The sequence below is a fragment of the Hydra vulgaris genome, chromosome 02 (genome assembly GCF_038396675.1).
Source record: "Hydra vulgaris chromosome 02, alternate assembly HydraT2T_AEP".
In the NCBI taxonomy this organism is placed as follows: domain Eukaryota; kingdom Metazoa; phylum Cnidaria; class Hydrozoa; order Anthoathecata; family Hydridae; genus Hydra; species Hydra vulgaris.
The window spans coordinates 24406394-24430242 of NC_088921.1; the positions used below are offsets into that span (position 1 = coordinate 24406394).

Genomic DNA, 23849 nt, shown 5'->3' on the forward strand with positions numbered 1-23849 from the left:
GAGATGCAACCTTAGCAGATGCTAATTTTGCAACTGATTTGATATATGGTTTCCAAGAAAGATTGGAAGTAAGAGTTAATCCTAGAAGATGAAGAGTAGGTGACTCATCGAGTACATCACCGTTCATAAATATAGGAAGATCTAAATTATTGCGATAACGATTGGCTGAAAAAAATTGAGTTTTATCTGAATTAAAGTTCACCAGCCACTGTGAGCCCCATGCTGTAGCAGAAGTAAGATCCTTTTCAAGCTCAAATTCCCCCCTTCAAGCAATCAGAGGGTGTTGGTTTTTTATCACGACAAGAATAAATGGTAGTGTCATCAGCAAACAATGCCACCTTAGATGAGAGAATATCTGGAAGATCGTTAATGTAAATTAAAAAGAGTATAGGGCCAAGGATAGAACCTTGAGGAACCCCTGAAGTTTCAGAATAAGAAGAAGAGTGTTGTCCATCGAGGGCAACTTTTATGCTACGATTGGAAAGGAAGGATTCGATGATCTTAAAGATGTTGCCGGATACACCATAAGAAGAAAGCTTATGGAGAAGACCAGCATGCCAAACTTTATCAAACGCTTTTGAAATGTCGAGAGCGATGGCCTTAACCTCTCCACCTTCATCTAATGCACGATAAAACCTGTCAGTTATTACTAGTATTTTATTATTAGAAAGTAAGTTATTAGATTCAAGATGAGAAATTAAGTGTTTGTTAATTAAAGATTCAAAAACTTTGCTTATGATAGGAAGGAGACTAATAGGACGGTAGTTAAATGAATCAGATTGCTCTCCAGAATTTTTGAAGATAGGGATAACAGATGCGGCTTTCCAGCAGGCTGGAAAGCATGACTCTGATAATCACTTGTTGAATAGTTTTGAGAGTATAGACGACAGCTTTGGAGAACACTTCTGCAAGACAATAACAGGTATGTTGTCCGGGCAACAAGTTGTAGAAGAGTCTAGGCAGGAAATCACTTTAGATACAGATGCTGGAGTGATATGAATGTCAAGTAATGGATCAGCCTGTTTGTTGGCAATATTAGGTAGAAGCAACTAGTGGAATCAAGAGATGATATTGATGAAAAGTTTTTAGCAAACAATTCAGCTTTGTCTTTAGGTGAGGTGACAAAGTCTGAACCATACAAGAGAGGTGGAATTATAGATTTGCCCATATTATTGATATTATTAAAGATTCTCCAGAAGTCACGAGAGCCTAATTTTTGAGATGAGATACGAGATTTCATGACCTGAGAATAGCGGGTTTTGGCGTTAGACAAAACCTTTTTACAATTGTTTCTAGCAGTAATAAACAGACGCCTGTTTTCTGGAGAATTGTTTTGCTGATAAATATGGAAGTAACGGTTTCGATTGGCAATCGCAGCAGCACAGTGTAAGAAAAACCATGGAGGAGAGTGAGGCTTGACCTGGAATCGTCAAGAGGGAATAAAAGATTCCATGCCAGCCTGAATCCACGAAGTTATGTAAGAAGCACATCTGTCGACAGGAAGTTGAAAGATTTCTACCCAAGGGCCATCGTGAAGGAAATCACGGAAAGAATCCCAGTCAGCTCTACTGTAGTTGTAAGAGGTAACGTCAAAAAGTGTGCAGTCTTGAGATAAAGGAGAGCGATATAGAACAAAGAGAAAGGCAATAGAGTGAAGTGGTGCTAAACGAAAGCACATAAAAGAATAGTCTGTGGATTCAAACCTAGTTTCACGACAAATGGATGAATTCTTACGAATGTAAATGCCCAGGCCAAGCATGTGACTATTGGAGTCTTTACGAATTAGAGGAAGATAACCATCAACACTAAGATCACAAGATGAGACAGCTGAACTCAAATTAGTCTCACAAAGAGCAAGTAGGTCTGGTGAACTTTGCAAGAGATAAGACTCAAGGGAAGAAAAGTTACTTCGAAGACCACGAATATTAGTGAATGATAGGTTTAGAGAACTTGGTGATGATGATGGATTTTTGTGTTTTATAGTTTTTGGTACTTTATTCATTTTTAAATTAGATTGAAGAACTTGACTCAAAGCATAGATAGTACTCAGAACACTGTTTAATAGCCGAAGCAATTGTCTCATTACTACTAATAAACCCTAAGCTGTAACTAAGGGCTCAAAATGTGGCGTCCGCAATGCACACCAAAAGTACAAACAGGGACACCATCCATGCGCAACATGGCACTGTTAATACTTTGATATTTTTCAGCTGTTGATGGAATCAGCCTCTCTGAGAGCTACCACAGAGTTCGGGAAACCTGACTACCAGCCAGCCTCAGAACCATAAAACTGATTTTCAGTGCTGTACCCTCATTAGGAGATAATAGAATGAGTTGCCTAGTCATAAAAACAGAGACACAAGCAAAACCCATGCATTGAGTCAAGATGATCCAGCACTCAACATCCTAATCTGGAAACAATGTATCAGAAATACATCTGCGCCAGCCTAATAGATGAAGAAGGGGTGTGAGGCTGGTCAACAGATAGAATCTGTTTACCCCTTAAGTCTTTGCCTAGGAGGCCTTCTACACGACAGTAGCTGGGTGCATTTAACATTTGCCCAAGATGCGTATTTTTATCAAGACACCATCTCTAGCCTTTACTCAACCAAGAGCCCCAAGGCAGGGGGTGTTTTAAATCGGAGTTGGCATCTCCTAGCCATTGCCTAAAAAGGCGTATCCTACAAGGCAGCTGGACATGAAGCAGATTGTACTGGGTTACATGTTACCAGTAGCAGGATAACTTGATCTGACAGAATGCTTGACAATCCCTAGACAAAACATCTGACAGAAGCTTTGTCTAGGGTTAGATTTTTGAAGGAAAAGCATGTCTGAATAAATTGGAGAATCCATTGAGAATTTTATTGTATTATAAGTACTGGTCTTAATATCAAATTTATACAATTACTGATGTAAGCTGTTGTGAAATTAAGTTCTAGACATTTATAATACTTTTATTTTCTATTTATTTCAATTTTATTTATTGGTTTTTTAACATCTTTTATGAAATATTAATTAAAAATTTTAATTTAGGAAATAAAATCTTTCGATTTTAAATTCCTTAGTTATTGCTTCTATTGGATTTAAAAAATCTGGAAGTGTGGTTCTATTGCTTACTGTAGGTCTGGAAGTGTGGTTCTATTGCTTATTGTAGGTCTGGAAGTGTGGTTCTTTTGCTTACTGTAGGTCTGGAAGTGTGGTTCTATTGCTTGTTGTAAGTTTATAATAACTTTAAAAAGTACTGCAGATAGTTGAAGTAACTTTTAATTTTTACATAACTGTACAGTTTTTTCCTTTACCATAGACCAGATGAAAGTATATTTTTTCAATTAATGGCTTAAATCAAGTTTGTTAAAAATCATGGACTAGCAGCTAGGATTTTAATTTCAACAGATTTGTGATCTACAAAGTTTTGAAAAGATGTATACATAGAATATAATACATAATACATAATAAATACATAAATAAATAATAAACACATACATAATAAATAAAGTTCAATGAGTAGTAATAAAATTTTATTTAATAATATTTTTAAGTTAAAAATATTATTAAATAAAATTTAAAACTTAAAAATATAGTTTATAAATTGAATATAAAATTTTACACAAACTTTTAAAATTTATGTTAAATATTTCAATAATATAAAATAGAATAATGTGAAGGTTTTGAACATAATAATTCCCTGCAACAGCAATTAAAAATTTTCTGAGTGAATTGTATATTACTTTGTAAAAAATCATGTACAAAGTTTTATTTTACCTATGAAAATTAGACCAGAACATACCCATATTGTTTGAATATAGATCTGACTGATTGACAGCCTATAGGAAAATTAGTTGCAAATTTGATTTAATTTTTTATCATTTTATGTTATTATAAGTAGTTACATTTTAATTATTAAAAATAGTTATATTTTTATTATTACAATTAATTTTGATAATATAAAAATAAAAAGTTATTCTAATGACATATTACATTATAAATTAATTTTAATGCAATATTAATTGCAGTTATGCGCAATATAAATTATATAAGTATTTAAATATTTCGATTTGAAAAAGTATTAAAATATTTGCGTAATATAAAAGACCTGTATAAATTGAACAAAAAATTTATAAATTATTATATAAAAGTAATTGTATTTTTTTAAGTTCTAATGGTACTTAAAAAAGAGATAAATATGCAGTTAGTAAGTGGAAAATCAAATAAAAACTGTGATTTTATTCCACAGATTTAAAATAAAAATAAAAATAAAATAAGAGAAAGTTTAAATGAAATTGTTCGAGGTCAGATTGTATATTGAATATGTCTAAACTCTAATGAAATATATAAATAGGATTTCCGTTTTTAGTTTTAAATACATTTCACAAAATTAAAAGTGGTTGTTTTAAAGTAATTAATGAGTTTTGATCAAATACCATTATTGTTAATATTGTTATGATTATTATTATTGTTATTAATATTATTGTTATTAATATTATTGTTATTAATATTATTGTTATTAATATTATTGTTATTATATAATGGGGTTCAAAATGAATGTTGAAATACAAAAATAAAATTTGGTTAATTTTCTAGCAAGCTGTCATACAGGTCAGACTAGCGCTAAAATTCAACACTTATTTTGAGTTCTGTTAAAATTATATTGATAATTTGTTTATTGATAAATATATTGATAAGATCTTTTTAATACTTGTTTTATTAGTAATAATGATAAAGTTTTTTAATTCCTTAGGTTTTTCAAAAACAACGCTATTTTAAATATATTTAAATATTCTACACAAAGGATATCTTTCATAAATATCAGAATGCAACATTGGACACAACCTTGTTTAGACAATCAGACTAACAAAAGTCAACTTCATCTATATAATAGTCTTACCCGAGAAACGGTGAGTTTTTTAATTCAAGATCTTACATGAAATTAATTTTAGTTCTATTTATGCAGGTCTACATTCAGCAAGACTGACATAAAAAATGACAAAAATAACTTTCTTTGCATTTGTACATCACACAAGTGCTGACCTTAATTTCATATTAGATACTTTCGGAATAGAAAACAAAAATGAGAATTGGTGTTAAAAAACCTGAAATACAAGAAAACACACTGACGTTATGAACAGTTCACATTATTTAGATAGGCTTTACAATGTTAAAAAAATTCAACTCAAGAGTTGTAAAAATATTTTTGATAAAGGTGTTTGTCGTACTGGCCTATCAATGTAAGTAAATTAAACAAGTTTTTGGAGAAAAAAAACTTGATGTGTTCGAAAAGTATCAGTTTGATACCAAACTGGCAATTGAAGTTTGATATCAAATTGAAGTATTAGTTTGGTAGCAAACTGGAAATTGAAAACCTTGAAAAATCTGTACAAAAAGGGACCATAGACCAGACCCTTGATATGCATAATGTTAAAAGGCATGAATGTTAGTACTAATTTTTTAAGTTAATTTTTTTTTTAAATATATATTGATATTTCTTTCATAAAGTACAAAAATTGTCCTGGTCGTGATCATTGAAACCAGATGTTTTTATAATGGAAAAAACTATGCAGATTTGAGAGCCTTAAATTAAGCTCTCAACTGGAAGTATAATGGCAAAAAAAAACAAATACTATTGTTAATATCTCATTCAATAATTTGTTTTGGAAAGTTTAATTAACTTTTAATTTATTTTCTAATGTTTATCTATTATATAAACACAACTTGTTTTGGCACTTTCTTAGGAGTTCCTTTAATATTTATTTATTAATATTTAGAGTTTTTGAACTTTTTGAACTTTACTAGATTAATAGATTTATTTGTATTGTTTGTTTGATTTTGTGATTTTAGAATCTCTTTGTCCCACAATCTGGGAACAAAGTGACATGGTATAGCTGCGGTCCTACTGTTTATGATGCTTCACATATGGGACATGCCAGGTAAGCTAAGTGGACACTAGTTGTTATGCAAATATTTAGTTGCTCATTATTATTATAATTTTTTTTAATTTGAATTTTACAAGTAACAAAAAAAAACACACAACAACAACAACAACAATAAAATTCTTTTTCAAAGTTAATAAATATTATGATTAAAGTTATATTGCAGAGATATAAAAATATGAAGATAGAATTAAAATAAATAGCAGAGATGTAAATAAAAATTTCAATATAATAGAACTATTGGTTTTATTAAATCACAGCAAGTTAAGAACAAATAGTATGGAAAATATAAAAGAATTGACAATAACAACATTTTTCAGTATCATGGCCAATCAGATTAGGAATTATTGAGGCCTATGCCATCATAAAACTTAAATTATATATATATATATATATATATATATATATATATATATATATATATATATATATATATATTTATATATATTGAATATTAATGCAGCCGTGGCATAGTAGTAGTGCACTTGCCTCAGAAACATAAGATTCTTGGTTCAAACCCCACCTCTGGTCAAATTTTGCAAAATCGGTTGGGAAGGAGGCACGAACTTCCTATTAAATGCTCTTCCGTGGTGCTCTGTGATAAGACTGACAAGACTTCTTGGGGCGCCTAAAAAAAATGTATGAAAAAAGTTACGTAGAATGTAACTTTAAAAAAATAAATCATTATTTATTTTTTCTTCCTTTTTTAGGTCATACATATCTTTTGATATTCTTCGTCGTGTTATGAGCGACTACTTCAACTATGACATATATTATGTCATGAATATAACTGATGTTGATGACAAGGTTTTATTTTTAAAACATTTTCAATTTGCATTTAAAATTTACTTTTGTTTTACCTAAATTAAATTTTTAATTTGTATTCATTTTTTAACAGTTTTTTTTTAAGCTTACGCCTGGATTTTTTTTTAATTCTGTTTCTATAAAGCACTTTGAGTTTCTGTTTGGTTTTTTAAAATAAAATCTGTAAAGGAACTTGTTTGCAGATACGGATTTTTTAAAATTTGTTTACATATTCTAGCCCCCTTTTCCTCCTGTCCCATCTCCTGACTAAATCATTTGTATGTTGTATATTCTGCTTAAATCTACTTAATTTATATGTTTTAATTCTCAATTCTCTCTTAAACTTATAACTTTAAATTGGAAACCTTGAGAATCAAGATGGTTGCAAATAACTGCCAGGGATGTGTACCAAAGTCATTAGAAATGTGGTTGCAATTCAATTTCTTTAAAATAGTTTGAATTATTTTAAATGTTATTATTTCAAAAAGTTATTATTTCAAAAAGTTATTATTTTTATAATTTTTTTAAGTAATATCTAGAACATCAATAGGAATAAGTTTTTCTATGATAATGTAATTTATAATGTAATAAAAAAACTTTTTCTATATAAATGTAATAAAAAGTAATAAGAATAATTATACATAGTATTCATAATCTTGTGTTGTATTGTGTTGCTAAAGTTACACAATTAAATTCATCTTTTAAATTTTTTTTTTTTTTTTTTTTTTTTTTTCCTTCTTATCTCCATTGGTTTAGATAGGTCTTCAACATGTTTTTTTTATTTTTGAGTTGAAATTTAATGGAGTGCATATAGTGCAATACCACAACTGATCTAAAGTAGATTGGTATTTTCTACAAGTATTGTAATAGGAAAAACTGAAAATTCAATTAACTAAATATCCATAATAAAAAACATCATATTCAAAGTAAGCATAAGCTAGATAAAATTCTTTAAATATTTGGTAATTCAATGATGTAGCTTTAGTATAAAAATAGTCTAGATAGGTGACAGACAATGAGTTTAGTTTAGTTATTGGTTATGTAATAATGGATATGCAGTTTGTCATATTTAAAGTTTATTACTCTAATTGTTGGTAGTTAGATTGGTTGTTATAAGTGAGATATTGTTTGTTGTGCAGAGAATTATGTTGTTTCTACTTTTTTGATGGTTTTTATTATTGTTGAAACTTCTCCTTGTGTCTTGATTAGGTTTTTATGTATCTTCCATCCAGTAGTGTTGAATTGTCATCTTATATGATATTGCTGAACTTAATCATGTCAATCACAAACCTTTGTCACTAAGTTAAGTTTGTGTGGCACACCCTAGTTATAAATAAAAGTGCAAAAAAAAAAAAAAGAAAAGGCAAGTTTTGCATTGCTGTGGATTAGTATTAGTTATCTCTCTTCTGTGATTTAGCAAAACTAGAAATGTTTTAATGGTTGTTTTAATAAAAGTTGTTATTTATCTATTAAGTTTTTATTGGTTTTGGAGTTTAGTGACAATGAAATTATCAAATATTTTATTAGATAATCAATAGAGCAAGAAGAAATCATTTGATAAAGCAGTTCAGAGAAAGCAATCCATCAAATGAAAAAATATTGCAAGATTTGGATGTTTCTTTAAAGGTTTTTTGTTTTGTTTTATTCTTATAATTTAGTCATTATTATGGTCATAATCAAATAACAAAAGTATTGTTATATTTTCTTTGTTTTAATTTTTTTTTGTTTTAATATTTTTTTCCTCTTTTTTTCTTTTCAAGTTTATTATCTTTATTGTTCTCATAAAAATTAACATTGTTAATTTTTAATGACAACGCTAATTTTTTATAGTTGTGTTAATTTTAGAATTACAGAGAAAAACTTTTAAAAACAACTGATGCTGACAAAATAGTAATGATTAACAAAATCCTGGTAAGTTCTTTTTTTCTTTATTTTTCTTTTTGTTTATCAGCTTCTATTATCTTTATTTCTTTATCATCTTTATTTAGTATCGTAAATTTAAAAGTAAAAATTAAAAAAAATTTTATTTTATTTTACACTGCTTTGATTTTATAAAGTTTCAAAATTGCTTAGTATTTTAGTTGGTATTTGTAATGCATGCATCATTATTTCTGTCAATATGTTTGTCATTGTTATTAACATGTCTTGAACATTTCATTCAATATGCATTAATATGTCTGCTGTTATGCATCAATATTTTTTTAATATTCATAAACATGCCTTTATCAGCATGATATCATATCATATCATATCGTATCATAAACATGCCTGTAGCAGGAAAAAAGACTGTATCAATTTTTGAGTGTTATTTTGATTATTTTTAAATCAATTTTATAGTTTTATAATTTTTCATTTAAATGTTGCTAATTAGATTTTTTGCAACTTTTACACATTTAATTATTCACAGGTAGCTGTTTATATTACATTGATTTAAATAGTTTAAATCTTATTCTTACTGTCATACCACTATTCTTATTTTGATATGGCAACTGATGAAAAACACAGCTTTTGTGTTATTATTTTTTGTCCCTATTTATTACAGTACTAGCTTACAGTACTACTTTTAATACAATAACTTTTAGTTTGAATAACAAGTAAATAGCATTGACATTATTGCTTAAAAATGTAATAATAATAGATTTCAAACAAACTTTAAATGTTTAGGATTAAGATTTAGATTTCAAACAAACGTTGAATGTTTAGAATATTTTTTGAGAATACAGAAAAAATGCTAAAATAATATTTTGTATTGAAAAATATTTTTATAATGTTAAGCAACTGAACTATAGAAAATCTTTGAATTATAAATACTTTATTGATATTATAGTTAATATACCAAGTTTGATTTAAAATAAAAATATACCTTGTAAAACTGGAAATTCTTTAAGTATTGAACTTTAGTTATTCTAACAACAATTTCTTTTATTAAAGGAATTATATAAAAACTTCGGCTGTGGTGGGCTCCTCTGAAGTATTGGGGAGAAAAATAAAATAAAATACATACATACGTATATGCATACTTACAAGCAAAAAGTTATGAAAACACATACTAAACTTCATAACTCTTTTTTTTAACTATTTAAAAATACTTTTAAGCAAAATAGTTATTAAAAAAAAATATTTTATCATACCATAGCATGGTTTAAATGTTGTAAGGGTTATATAATTGTGTTTTGACACTTATTTACACTCCTGTTGTAAAGCGTTAAAAATAGTCTCGTATATCCATAATTGGAAACTTTGATAGAGTTATAGTGCATTTTTTAAACATAATGTACATGGTTGTTAATAATCATTTAAACTTTTTTTCTTACATCATTGATTGTGTCATTTTATTTGTTGTTTTTAAGCATTGGATTTTTCGTTATGACTGTCACAGTTATGACAGTCATGACAGAAAAAACATAAAAATGCTTGTAAAACTTCAAGTAAAAACTATGAAACTCAGCATATGATAACATCAATATGTGCTAAATACACACACCAAATGATTTTTTTTTACCATGCTGTACGTTGCATTAAATCTGACAAAGTTGATTTGTTCAGAAGTCGTAAAAGGTAAGTGTTAGGACTGTCATGATACGTAGAGTTTATTTTTGAAAAAAGTTAAAGACTTTAATGCTGTAACTTATATATATATATATATATATATATATATATATATATATATATATATATATATATATATATATATATATATATTATATATATATATATATATTATATATATATATATATATATATACATATATATATATATATATATATATATATATATATATATATATATACTACAACTTAAATAAAATAATATTAAGTATATATGACTTAAATACTAGGGGTAGGACATCCAATACCGGACCAAAAATGGAATACCGGTTTTTCGGTATTAGGTTAAGTGAAAACCGAAATACCGGTAATAATACCGGTATTTACAATTACTAAAAAAAAATTAAGTAAAACCCAAAGCAACAATTAAACGGTTCCAAAACTTTATTTTTTAAGTTAAAATAATATATATAATTAATTAATTTGAAACAAAAAACATAAAAAAGTTATTTATTATTAAAATAGGCCTGCAAAAAACATAAATTATTTAAAGTTTCGTCATTTAAAGATAATCGAGTTTTCGTACATAACATTCCCGATGAAGAGAAAGCCCGTTCAGCTTCTACGCTCGTTGGGGGAATAGTTAAAATATAATCGTAGACCAACGTCAAGCCGCTGGATAAGATGCACAATTAAATTTACCAAAGCAGTTTTAGTTAGCCAATCAAATATGATATCTGAACCAAAATTATTATGAGCTTGATCTCCTTTATGAAGATATTGTATGAGATAAGATAAATTTGTGCGTCTTTCTTTTATTCTTTTAATTAAGGAGGTCTTCATATTGTTACTTAATGGTCCTACGCCTAAATTTTGCAGCATAAATGCCAGGGTAGCATCAGCTGATAGATTAGCGTCTCTCTGACATAAGGCCTCTACAGCCAATTTCACTGGTAACAACATAGAAACTGTTGATAGTATTAATTCTAATTCAGATTCCATAAAATTAATACTCAAGTTTAAGTTAATCAGGGCTTTTTGAATAGAATTTTTTAGTTTATAAAAACGCTCTAGCATAAAAAGTAAGCTGTTCCATCTGGTCTTATCTAATATTAATGACAGGTTATTACCCTGTTCAGTTTTTACATAAACTTTAGGGGTTTCATTTTTTGTTGGTGATCGTCTGAACAGCTTTACAATTTTTCTAACTTTGCTTATCAATGGAGCCAAGTTATTTGCAAGTTCATTTGAATTTGGTGAGCTCTGAAAAATCTTAAGTTCGTCTAAATGGTCTTCATTATATTCATCGGAAATCTCATCAGCACTATCTTCATCAGATTCAAAATAATCATCTGTCGATTCCACAACTGTTATTTTATACAAGACGTCAACCACAGCCAAATGGATTCCATGGATTAGACAAAGTTGTTGGTCGATGGACCTTAATCGGCCTACTTTCTTCATAACCGAAGCACTATCTGTGGTAATACATACAATATCGCGATCAATTTTTAAGTTGTGTTCCTTCAGTATGTTTTCAATTAACTTAACACACATTTCTGCTGGGAAATGTCCATTAGCTCTTGCTAAACCCAAATTCTAAAATCTATTTCGAGAATGAACATTAATGATCAAATAACGTCTAATTTTTACTGAAGTCCACTCGTCAAACGTAAGACTAAATCGATTTCCTTGACGTTGAAATTCAGATAATTCTTCCATTATTGAATTTTTAATTTTAGTATCATATTTCATAACTATTTGGCGAATGGATTCAGATGATTTTGGCACATCAAAACCTCAAGCTACCAGCGATTTTCTTAGCTCATTAGATGTTATAAAAACTTTGAATGGCAAGCCATCGGTGGCCGTCATTTTAGCTAAATCATTTTGCAGTGTATCTTCGTCTTCGTTTTTCATATAAAAAGTTGTAATTTTATTTCTGGGCCTAACGAGTTGCAAATCAGACGTTGTTGAAACACCAGCAGTAGATGGCGAAGTTGAAACTTCAACTTGATAACGTTTCAATAAATTTATTTGGTGAGAAGTCCTTAAATGTGTATGGAGTCCACTAGTCGAGCCACCACAGGTCTTCATTTCTCTAGCACATTTTTTACATTTTGCTGCAGCTCCAGACTTTTCTCGCAAAAAGTAATTCCACACAGAGTTTTTGTCCTGAAGTCCTTTTTTAAAATCTTCAATTACTTTTGGTTTATCAGCCATGGCAGCACGTTTTTGAATACTATAATTTGCAAAATATGAAAAATAATATTGAAATACAAAATAAATAAATATTAAAAATTTATAAAAATGAAGATAAAGATATGAACTTATATGAATTTAGTATAATTATATGAATTACATATTGAATTATATGAACTTTTCATATAATTATATTTTATTTCGTTGAATGTGTTATACTTTAAATTGACTGCGGATCATAAACAAAAATAAAATAAACTACACATATATATACACATCATTTCGCAATTGTGAAATTCCCAAGCTGTCTTAAAAAGCGTGCTTATTTTGAGAAGTTGTTATTTTAAGCATGTTATTTCATGATTACGAAATAACAAATATCAGACGAGATTTAAAACATGAAAAAAAATACAACATCTCTATATTATATGAATAAAAAAACATAACTAAATCTGTAATAGCCCAGCAAGCACAAAAACGTTGATACAACATTGTTATAACGTCGCGGTACTCGTTGAACTGACGTTGAAAGTTAGTTGAAATGGAAACAAATTATGGTGTTGTTTTTGTCAACGTTTAACGAACGTTGCGGACAGACGTAAGAAACACATTGATTTTATGTTATATAAACGTTATTTCAACCTACGTTGGTCGTTCTTACCAATTTAAAACAACCAAAATAAATTTTAGGCATATAAAAAACATCTCTTGAAATAATACAACAAATAATATGTATATAATTCTTATTTCAAAACAAATGCATCACAAATTAAGTGATTTGTACGGTATATAATTCTTATTTCAAAACAAATACAGCACAAATTTAAAGATTTCTTCGTTATCTGCAATTAAACTTTTTATAAATATTGGTTGTATCAACCCTACAAATAACTTTCGTTACTCTGGAGTGCGTGGCGAGCTCTTGCGCCCACCTCTGTTTAGCCTATCAGGAGCATATTTTAGATAATCTTTCAAAAAATCTCGAACTGTGGATCTCGTACTCTCTGCATAAGTCGCCAAAACCGAATCTAAAAATAGAACAACGGTTAATTATTTAAAAATTTTATCTGACATATTTTAAGTGGAAATCGATCTGTAGATTGCTAACAGCTAGTTTTATATCAACAAGACTAAGAAATTTAAGGGCTGTTGGTCATATAAAATTTAAGCAATTACCAGATACAGCATGATAAAATTTGGTCTTTTTGAAAGCTTTCTTTTGTCCTCTCTTACCTGCCATACTAAATTTAGCTTGAAGACTATTTGACATTACCCTAAAAATTGCAGAAAAGAAATAAAAATCTCATATGCACAAATTAAGAGTCTTGTTATCTGCAATTAAACTTTTAATTAATCTTTAAATAGAAATAAAAATATCCAACAGTTTAAATATTAATGAATATATTGTCTGTATTTAATATATACATTAATATATGTATATATTGTCTATATTTGTCATTATTATTACATATGCAAATGTTACGTCTGAATTTCAAAACCGTTTCTAACTACAAAATGGTGGTAATATAAATATAATATCATTAGTTTTGAAAACATTTATGTAAAACATTACCACTATAAAAGTATTTTAAGAAAAATAATAATAAAACACTTGAGAAGCACTTAGGAGTTTACATCTCCTATATAGTAACAAAATGAACTTACTGTTGCATGATGTTTTTTATGCTTGTTTTGTAATTTGCTCCACCAACTCGACTAGTTCGGTTGACCTAAGATTTTGCAAGTTTTAAGTACACATTTTATAAAATTTGCTTGGTTGTTTATAAAATAATTATAAATAAAATACGTACAAGTAAATTAAACACATCTTCATTTGAAGATATTTTGTTCTCAAAGTCGTCAAATTCTTCTACAGTGTTTAAAAGAAGTAATAGATTGTCATCTTGAGCAGCTTTATATGTGCATTGAAAATGATGGCTATTTGAATCTGATTTTATCTCACTAAGCAGCTGAATTACCTTGTATTGAAATTCTAATTTAATTTTTGCCGACCTCAAACACTTGAAGGTCAGGATTGCTGAATGCTGATCCTAATTCCTAGGGCTATATATACACAGACATATATATGTCTGTGTATTTATAGCCCTTTGAGGTCAGCAAAGAGTTGCCGACCTCGTTTCTATGTTTTATGGTAAGACCTTTGTATCAATTTTTTTTTGCCGACCTGCTGCTGCCCTCTAATAAATTATGTTGGCAAATTATTGATGAGCTCAATTTTTTGCAAAATTATTGTTGACTTATTTATTCCGAGGGTGTATATATATATATCATCATCATCATCATCATCACCATCATCATCATCATCATCATCAAATATAACACATATATACATAAAAATAGTAAATACTACAAAAGTCATCTCACGTTTTTCAGAAAGCGGAAATTTACTTAAGACATTTTAAGCTTCGTCATTTCTTGTTGGTTTTGCAAAACGGCAATTTTGATGAGTTGACTCTCCCTCAGGTGAATGATAAACAACAGGTGGCAATTGGCTATGAGTTGAAGAAAATTGTACAGAACTCCTAAATCTAGGTAGATGATTGCAATTTCTTGGCATCGTTAATTTGATTTTTAGCATTACCTCTTGATGAATACTGTGAATATTTAGACACTGCTGAAGGAGAAGATGATCTTGAGCAAGATTCAACCCTTGCACACACCTTATCAAATAAGTTGTTCATAGGAGAAGAATGTAACAATGAAGATGTGCCAGAATGCTGATAATTTTCTTTTGGTGATAAATTACTTGGGAATTTCGGTATTGGTATACTTTTATTGAAATTGACAGGTTCTATGCATAAATATATATTACTATAAATATAAAGATTAGGGTGGAGCAATTTTAAATTTTTTTGAAATTTGATGTGACTGAGCTGTGAATTATTATCTTTTAATTAAAAAAGCTTACTTTTTTCTTTTGAACAAAATATGCAATAAAGGTTTTTAGTACTGCAGTAAAGTTTTTTAGGTATATTTTGCAACTATTTTTTTTACCAAAAAATTTATATTAATAAAATGATTATTTATAAAAGTAGCAATTTATTCCACTTTTTTGGAGTCTAAGGTTGATAATAATATTAGGAGTCGTATAAACTTTTGGGTTCTAAGACAAGCCTCAAGAACTCGTCTAAATGTAAAAATACTTTTTTACTTTCGTGATATAATTAACAGACATCAGTTTGAGTCTCAGGAATATTAATTTTTCGAACTTTTTATTTTCAATAAAAATTGCTCCACCCTAATACAGATACTTAAAATGAACCAATTCATTTTAAAGAAATTATAAAAAAATAGCATAAAAATATTTAAGCATTAAAAAAAATTACATAAAAATGTTTATAAGTAAAAATAACAGTACATACTTTCAAAATTTATGTATTCATTTTCTTGCTTCTGGTCTGTTTGAAAATAATTTTCACAAACATCTTGATCACCTAAAATAGGATTCATTTTATTTAGGATACTTTGACAAAGTTAAAGTTTGACCCTCAAATTTCTAAATCTAAAAAAATCTGAAAAAGTTTAATATGTCAATATCAATATTTATCAAATAATAAAATTTAAAACAAAGCAAATAATAAAAACCTGTTAACTTTACTCGTACTAGTTGATACTTCTGCCAATCCTGTTGAGGTTCAGCTCTATCACGGAATAAGCGTTTTGTATAAATATTTGTGGGATAGTAAACTGTTTTGTTTTGTATAGATATATATGTATAGATATATGTTTATATATATATATATACATATATATATATATACATATATATATATATATATATATATATATATATATATATATATTATATATACATATATATTATATATATGTACATACTCACACAACACTTTTACTGTTATAAAAAAATTACATTCAGTGTTAAATGTTTAACAAAACATATTTTGGTTAACTTTATTCATTATTATAATCACGTATATAATGATATATAATTATTAAGTACTACACATGTAAAAAGAAGAAAACTTTTAGTCTATGACCAATGAACTTTGTCCAATAGAGGCACAAGTACAAAACTATTATCATTTGGTAAATTGGGTAAACTTGCCACTTTGCACTTAAATGCAGATCTATGCAAAACTTTCTGCTTCATACAAACATTACTTTGAACATAACCAATATTATTTTTTTTTGAATCACATGGATTTGTATACAAACTTTTTATTTGATAAGATTTGATATTTGATATTTGATAAGTATATCACACAAAAAATAAATTGTTATATAATATATCTTTGACTTGAGCAAAATTGTTTGACTCAAGTAAAAACCAACGATCTTTCTCTTTTATTGAAACAGGTGAAAACAGCTTTTGAAGAAAACAATGACCCTGATGTTTCTATCTCAGACAAACGCTTTACAACTTGTGCAAGTGGATTTTGGGATTTCTTAATAAACTTTTTTAATATGTACATATAATTCTCGAATGAGAAAGTAGATAATTCATAAAGATTTGTTTTATGATTTACTATGTCCTCGTGTTGGTGGATTAAAGTGTGCACATTATAAGATGTAAATGTTTGTCCATACAAAACTTTTGCCTCAGACACAAACCACAGTAAAAGTTCATTTGCATAATCTAACATTACTTCTGACCTTTTTGATACACTTGTGTATGACATAATTGTAATAGCTACACCAAGTGTGACAAAATGGGCATAGAAATTTTTTGATAAGGTTTTTTTAAAACAGCCGGTCCAGTATAAAGTAAAAATTGACGAAACTCTGTTGCTTTCCATCTTTTGAAGTCTTCTAATGATCTAGGCTGCCTTGCAAACTCACTTGGCATACATCCATTTAATTGAACAAGACTTTCTGAAATTCTACTAATTTGAAGTTGGGAAAGACGACATACGGGCGGACCAAAGTTTAAAAAACTTATAAGTTGTTTTACCACACCTAGACATATTAAATGCATAAAATCTAAAACAAATTGATTCACACAACTAATGCCATAACTTATTAGAGGACTCAGTCGAAGCTGGTGTTTAGGATATTTTAGTAAACTGAACTTATCGTCAGTTCTTTTACAACAATCAAGTTCATGAAAAACCATTCTTCCTTTCCATTCACCTTGTGTTGTGAACCGCTCACAACTAAAGTAACTTAAGAAATTGTCTCGCTGGAGCATCGCATGTAAAATACTTTATTGAAACTAAGTAGGATCGATCATGGTAAATTAAGTTATTGGTTTTTAAATAATCATACTCTGTTAAGAAATCTTTCATGAAGTCATCAACATTATTTGGCTTTTTCTCACCACAATATAGTGCAACAATAAATGGGTTTAAAATGCTAAACTTACAAAGAATAGGCCATAACTGTGTAGAAGAGGACTTAAACAAAGGCAAACCATCAATGTTAACAGTCAATTCTATTTTTTTTTCTGTGTAACCATTATTTTCATTCAAGGTTCTTATGATTCCTAAAGCAATTCCAATGTACACATAACTCCCTCCACATATATTCACACTTTCTACAGACCTTGGTGTTTTTAGTAAGGTTCTTGAATCATTTGGTAGTTCATTGGAATGACCATGTTTAACTAGGATACCTAATACTTCATTTATTGCTATCTGTGTCAATCTATTTTGGGATGCCCAAGATGCCAGATCTTGCAATAGTGATGTTGTTTCCAATTCATTATATTGCTTATCAAATGAGTTCAATGTTTAAAAATCATTATTTGTACTAGATGCAGTTGTATCATAAGATGAATTACATGAGATATCAAAATCATCATAAGTACAAGAGGTTAATGTAACATTATTTTTAACTATTTGGTCATAACTCATTAAAACACTTCCACCATAAACATAACTGTCAACAGGAACATTTTTATCACCAGAATAAACATTATTCTTACTTTCTTCTTCTTTTCTCGTTAACTAATCGTTTAACACTTCTCCATTTACTTAACCAAGATGCCATTTTATTAAATAAACTACTTTCTATAAACAATTTTTCAGAAGTAAAATGCTTAACTAAAACTATAGTACTTTAAAAATTCAAACAATAAAGTTAGTAATAAAAGTTTAAAAATTGATTCTTATTCTTATTCACCTGTATATAGTTCAATGCAGTTTGCCAGTATTGCTGCTGGTAGTATTAAAGCATATAGAGTGCACATTGTCAGCTATGTCCATCTTTTTCAAAAGGTCACTGATTGCATTAAACTTGTTTAGGCCAGTGCCAGAGTCAATGCCTGGTGCACCTTGCAGACATTTTTTTCCATCAAAACTTACAAGTACACAGTTCCTGTCCTTTGCTTGGTCATAGTGCTCAGGTGTTAAATCCTTTCATATTTTGCCATCAAAATGTAATTCAAGCTTGCCATCCTTGTGGTTGATGTGATACTGCAATAATTTTGTTTAATTTTTCAAAATCTTCATCAAGTATCTTATTTTTCATTCTATATACACTTGAATATGAAAGAGGCAGCTTATTTGGATTATCTCCCCCTTTAATAACCAACTTTGTTAGAGTAGTTGTGATTTTATTGGCACATATGTTGACTCCCAGAGCTATTTTCATTGTGTTTTATATGGTGTCTTTGCTAATGTCAATATATTGAGATTCAGAATATGATGTGTTTTTTTTTGGCAGGACAAGGTTGATATTCACTGCCACTTGAACTGAGTGTGTCAGATAAACTTGAAGTATTAAGTACTGAATCCTGAGCATCTAAAATAGAAGGCATTCTATTAGTCACTCTTTCCAGATCTCTCTTTTCTTTTTGCTTTAAATAGTCAGCTCTGGCTTTGCCCAGATCTTTGATACACATCTTGCGATCTGTTATCTGATCTCTGATGAAGGCAATGTCATTTGGTTTGTCTTCCTTGAATATAAACTTATTCATCTTGATAGCTTTAACGATTGTCTTGTGGTCAGTTCTTGCCCAAAATAGTTCTATAAAAAATAAAGCAAGTTATGTTAGTTGATATAATAAAATTTTAATTTCTTTGTTGTTATGATCAGCTTTTTTTGGGCTTGGAACAACCACTACCACTGTGAACAGGCTCTAATTATCTCTTTCTTGTTCTCATTTTTAAATTCTATTAAAAATTAATCGATTTACATTGAATATCTTACATAATTGCTATTTGATTCAAAAAAGTTTTTAAAAATACTATAACAACTATACAAAAAAAATTACAAAGTAGCTAAATCACTGAGAAAAATTTTGCTTTTTATATTTAAACTCTTACAACTAAAACTTACAAATCTCTACAATAAAAAACTTACACTCTTTTTTCTTGTTAAACACGTTTCTGTTTTCTTGCTAATACTGCTAAATCCCTTCCAATCCTTATTGGTTATTTCTAATAATGAGAAAATATAAATAAATTGAAATAACCAAAAAGGATTGAGAAATGTCTTCCCCCTCCCCTTTTTTTTTGTGAGTAACAATGGTTACAGGTCTGGCACAAAGCATGAAAATGAAACATGATAATTTTTGGTATATGTCTTTTAAATAACAAAAACATTCATTTGTTAAAATAGTATTTTAACAAATGAATGTTTTGAATCCAGTCAGAAATGAATCCAGTTTTTTAATTTTTTTCCCGGTGTTTTATGCAATTTATAAAAAAAAGTTTTTTTTGAAAATTTTATGGGGCCAGTTTAAGGTAAAATTTCATTTCTTTATTAAAGTCCACAAAAAATTGCCTATTTGTTAGTGAAAATTTTTCCATGACCTAATTTTTAACATCCCTATTAAATACTGCATATGTTAGCCATACGCAGGTCGTATGTTCTTATTGGATCTAGTCAAGAATTTAAACCAACTAATGATAATAAAATGAGTGTTTCATTTGAAAATTTTATTGTTGATAATATTTTTTTAGGAGTCAGTGGTCAGTTGTGAAGATCAATTTAGAAAAGCAATTTCTTCTGGAGCATCAACAGCAGAAATAGACCACCTCAAGGAGGTAAAAAAGTTTTAATTTTCAAATTAGTTGTTGTTAGTAATTACTAAAACTTTCTAAATTCAGTTTATAGTTCACTAGTTGTATATATAGTCACCTTAATTTGAACACTACTTAAGTCATTTTTTACAAATTTGTGGTTATGATTAAATATTATTAAAAACAAAAACATTTATGCTTCTCACTCATTAGTTTACAAAATTTGTTTATATAACATATATATATATATATATATATATATATATATATATATATATATATATATATATATATATATATATATATATATATATATATATATATATATATGTATATATACAACCTGTAGATGTTGTCCGAAAGTTTTTTCCATATTTTGTTGACAAAAAGTAAAAATTAAAATGCAAGACCGGAATTTTTTTTTTTAATTAATGATAGACTGCCTGCCCCAACCAAACCCTCAGTCGATGTAGCAGCACTCCCTTGCGGGTCAGGCTATTTGTCAGTCGATGTAGCAGCACTCCCTTGCGGGTCAGGCTATTTGTCAGTCGATGTAGCAGCACTCCCTTGCGAATCAGGCTATTTGTCAGTCGATGTAGCAGCACTCCCTTGCGAGTCAGGCTATAAGATAGTCGATGTAGCAACACTCCGCGCATGATTTACAGTAAAAAAAATTAAAAATAAAAACATTTTATTAAAAAAAATAAAAATAAAAACATTGTTTATATTGTTAAAAACATTCAGAATGCTTTTAAAACATTCTGGTCAATTAGATTTGCGTTTTTGTGGTTTTTTTTAAAAACGATTTATTTGTAATTAAATTAATGGTTTTTACTTTCGTCCAACACGCAAATGTTGGATGAAAGTCAAAAGTAATTAAAAGTGACGTATGTGTTGGCGTAAGAATCACTTTTTTCCTTCCGCTCTTCCCAAAGACAACAAACTGTAGATCTATATATACATATATATATATATATATATATATATATATATATATATATATATATATATATATATATATATATATATATATATTATATATATATATATGTATATATATATATATATATATATATATATATATATATATATATATATATATATATATGTATGTATATATATATATATATATATATATATATATGTATGTATATATATATATATATATATATATATATATATATATATATATATATGTATGTATATATATATATATATATATATATATATGTATGTATATATATATATATATATATATATATATATATATATATATATATATATATATATATATATATGTATATATATATATATTAGGGGTATGACAATTTTGCAACTCTGTATCCCCATACTCAATTTAGTGGAGTTTTTATGTGAAAATCAAGAAAATATCAAACATTTATACTACATCTCAAAAAAGTTCACCCCCCATTTAAATCAAAGATTTGTAAGAAATATAATTTTGTTCCAGGACTTTACGGAAAACCCATAAAACAAATAATTAAAATATTTTTACAATGTATTTGACAATAAGTATTTAATATTAAGTTTTTCTATGCTATGACATAAAGATACTTAATCTTGCATCACTTTTAAAGCATGTTCTGCACATGTATTTGACCTTGTGTTGGAATCGGTGTTGGCTCTGTGGACTAAAATTTCCAGTATTCTGAAATAATAACTTCAGGTTCTCATACTTTTGCAGTAATCGTCACAAAAAGGTAATAAAGATTCGGTGATATTATCGATCTTTCAAATAGATCATTCATGACATGTTTTAAAGGAGGTATCTAAAGTATGGTGTTACTACACCAGTTCTTATTCTTGCATTTTCAGATGTTGTGTCAGATACAATTGTTTTTATGGCTAGCCACAGCTCATATTCATCCAGCACAAGCTTTATCACATTAAATATTGTTTCACCTTTTCATTCATCAGCTCGAGAACAGCAAGTCTAATCTCTCTCTTCTCATTTTTCAAAACAACTACTTAATGTTCCATTTTCTTTATGTGCTTTCCATCAAAGTGCAAAGACCACTTTTCATTTTTTTTAAGTTCTCCATATAATTTGCTTTCAACTTTTCTCCTTCTCTCATTATACCATTGTAGACACCACTTTGAGTTGGAGGAGGAATAGAAATTCCATCTTTTGATAGAGTTTTGCAGACTTTGTGTGCTTTTTCCATACTAATCTTCGCAGAAATCACTAAGTTTACAGCCAAATTTGTTATTTGTCTTTCAGCTGATGAAGTGAGAAACGTTCTACATCTTCAGCTTCATTATCTCTGCTGGAACACTGCTCTTCAGTTTCTGAATGACTCCTTCACTAGTTGATTCATCCAAATCTTGGTCTTGGCTGATGGACGCTTGTTTCATTATCAACACTAGTTTTCTTGGATGAATACCTTCAGTATCTTCAATTGTGGTTCAATATCCAGCCCTTCCATTTGTTGGCATTTGCAGACCATAAAATTCTTTATCATCCTGACACAACCATTCACCTTTTTCATCAGTTATGTAAAACAATTGGATTAAATTTTGAGTTCCGGGCATTCGACTATCTTTGTCAAGTTTTTTCAATACATTTTCTGTTTTTCATTCTGATGCTGATTTCCCTTGTAGAATTGGAATATTCAGCTTTCTCGAAATTAGTTCAGTTTCTTTAGTCAAAGTTGCAACTCTCTCCTTTCTGCTTTTCACATTTAATGACAAACTTTTAAATTGATTGATGGTATGCTGTTTTGTTGGCATTTTATTAGTTTCAGAAAAAATTTCAGATATATTTTTAGCCATTTTTGTATGTCTATTACGTTATTTATAACTCATAAAAATAACACTAAAAAGATAGGAAAAGTTATTTTCAGCTTGGGGGTGATCTTTTTCAAAAATTAACATCAAATTCTTATATTTTTTGTTTATAAATATAATTTCTCCACTCATAGTGACTTGGGGAATTGAAAATTCATAAAAAAATTTTTTAGTCATACCCCTAATATATATATATATATATATATATATATATATATATATATATATATATTTTATATATATATATATATATATATATATATATATATATATATATATATATATATATATATATATATATATATATATATATATATATATATATAGAGCGAGAGAGAGAGAGAGGCCTCGACAGAGAGCAGGAGCTTTAGCTCTCGCTCTCACCCACATTCTGTTAAATATTGTTCGCAACTAGCAATTTATTTAATAAATAAACAAATAACTTGCTCAAAAAACAAAAGCTCTCAAAAAAGCTGTTTAGAGCATCAGCTCACATGGCTTGCTATGTTTGTTTAATGAGAGCTTTTATCCGCTCCCGCATTCATTTACTCCCACCTAAGCCTGTATGTATATATATATATATATATATATATATATATATAATATATATATA

General features: G+C 28.2%; 1 protein-coding gene across 2 annotated transcripts in view; it reads left to right on the forward strand.

Moving 5' to 3' along the window:
• The window catches only part of LOC100212788 (cysteine--tRNA ligase, cytoplasmic), a 46924-nt gene that overhangs the window by 2115 nt on the left and 20960 nt on the right, over positions 1–23849 (forward strand). For both annotated transcript variants that reach the window (XM_065790383.1, XM_065790384.1), the window contains exons 2-7: positions 4739–4895; positions 5836–5924; positions 6638–6734; positions 8259–8357; positions 8577–8642; positions 20369–20452. In XM_065790383.1, coding sequence (XP_065646455.1) covers positions 4739–4895; positions 5836–5924; positions 6638–6734; positions 8259–8357; positions 8577–8642; positions 20369–20452 — 592 coding nt within the window. The remainder of the gene's footprint in view (positions 1–4738; positions 4896–5835; positions 5925–6637; positions 6735–8258; positions 8358–8576; positions 8643–20368; positions 20453–23849) is intronic.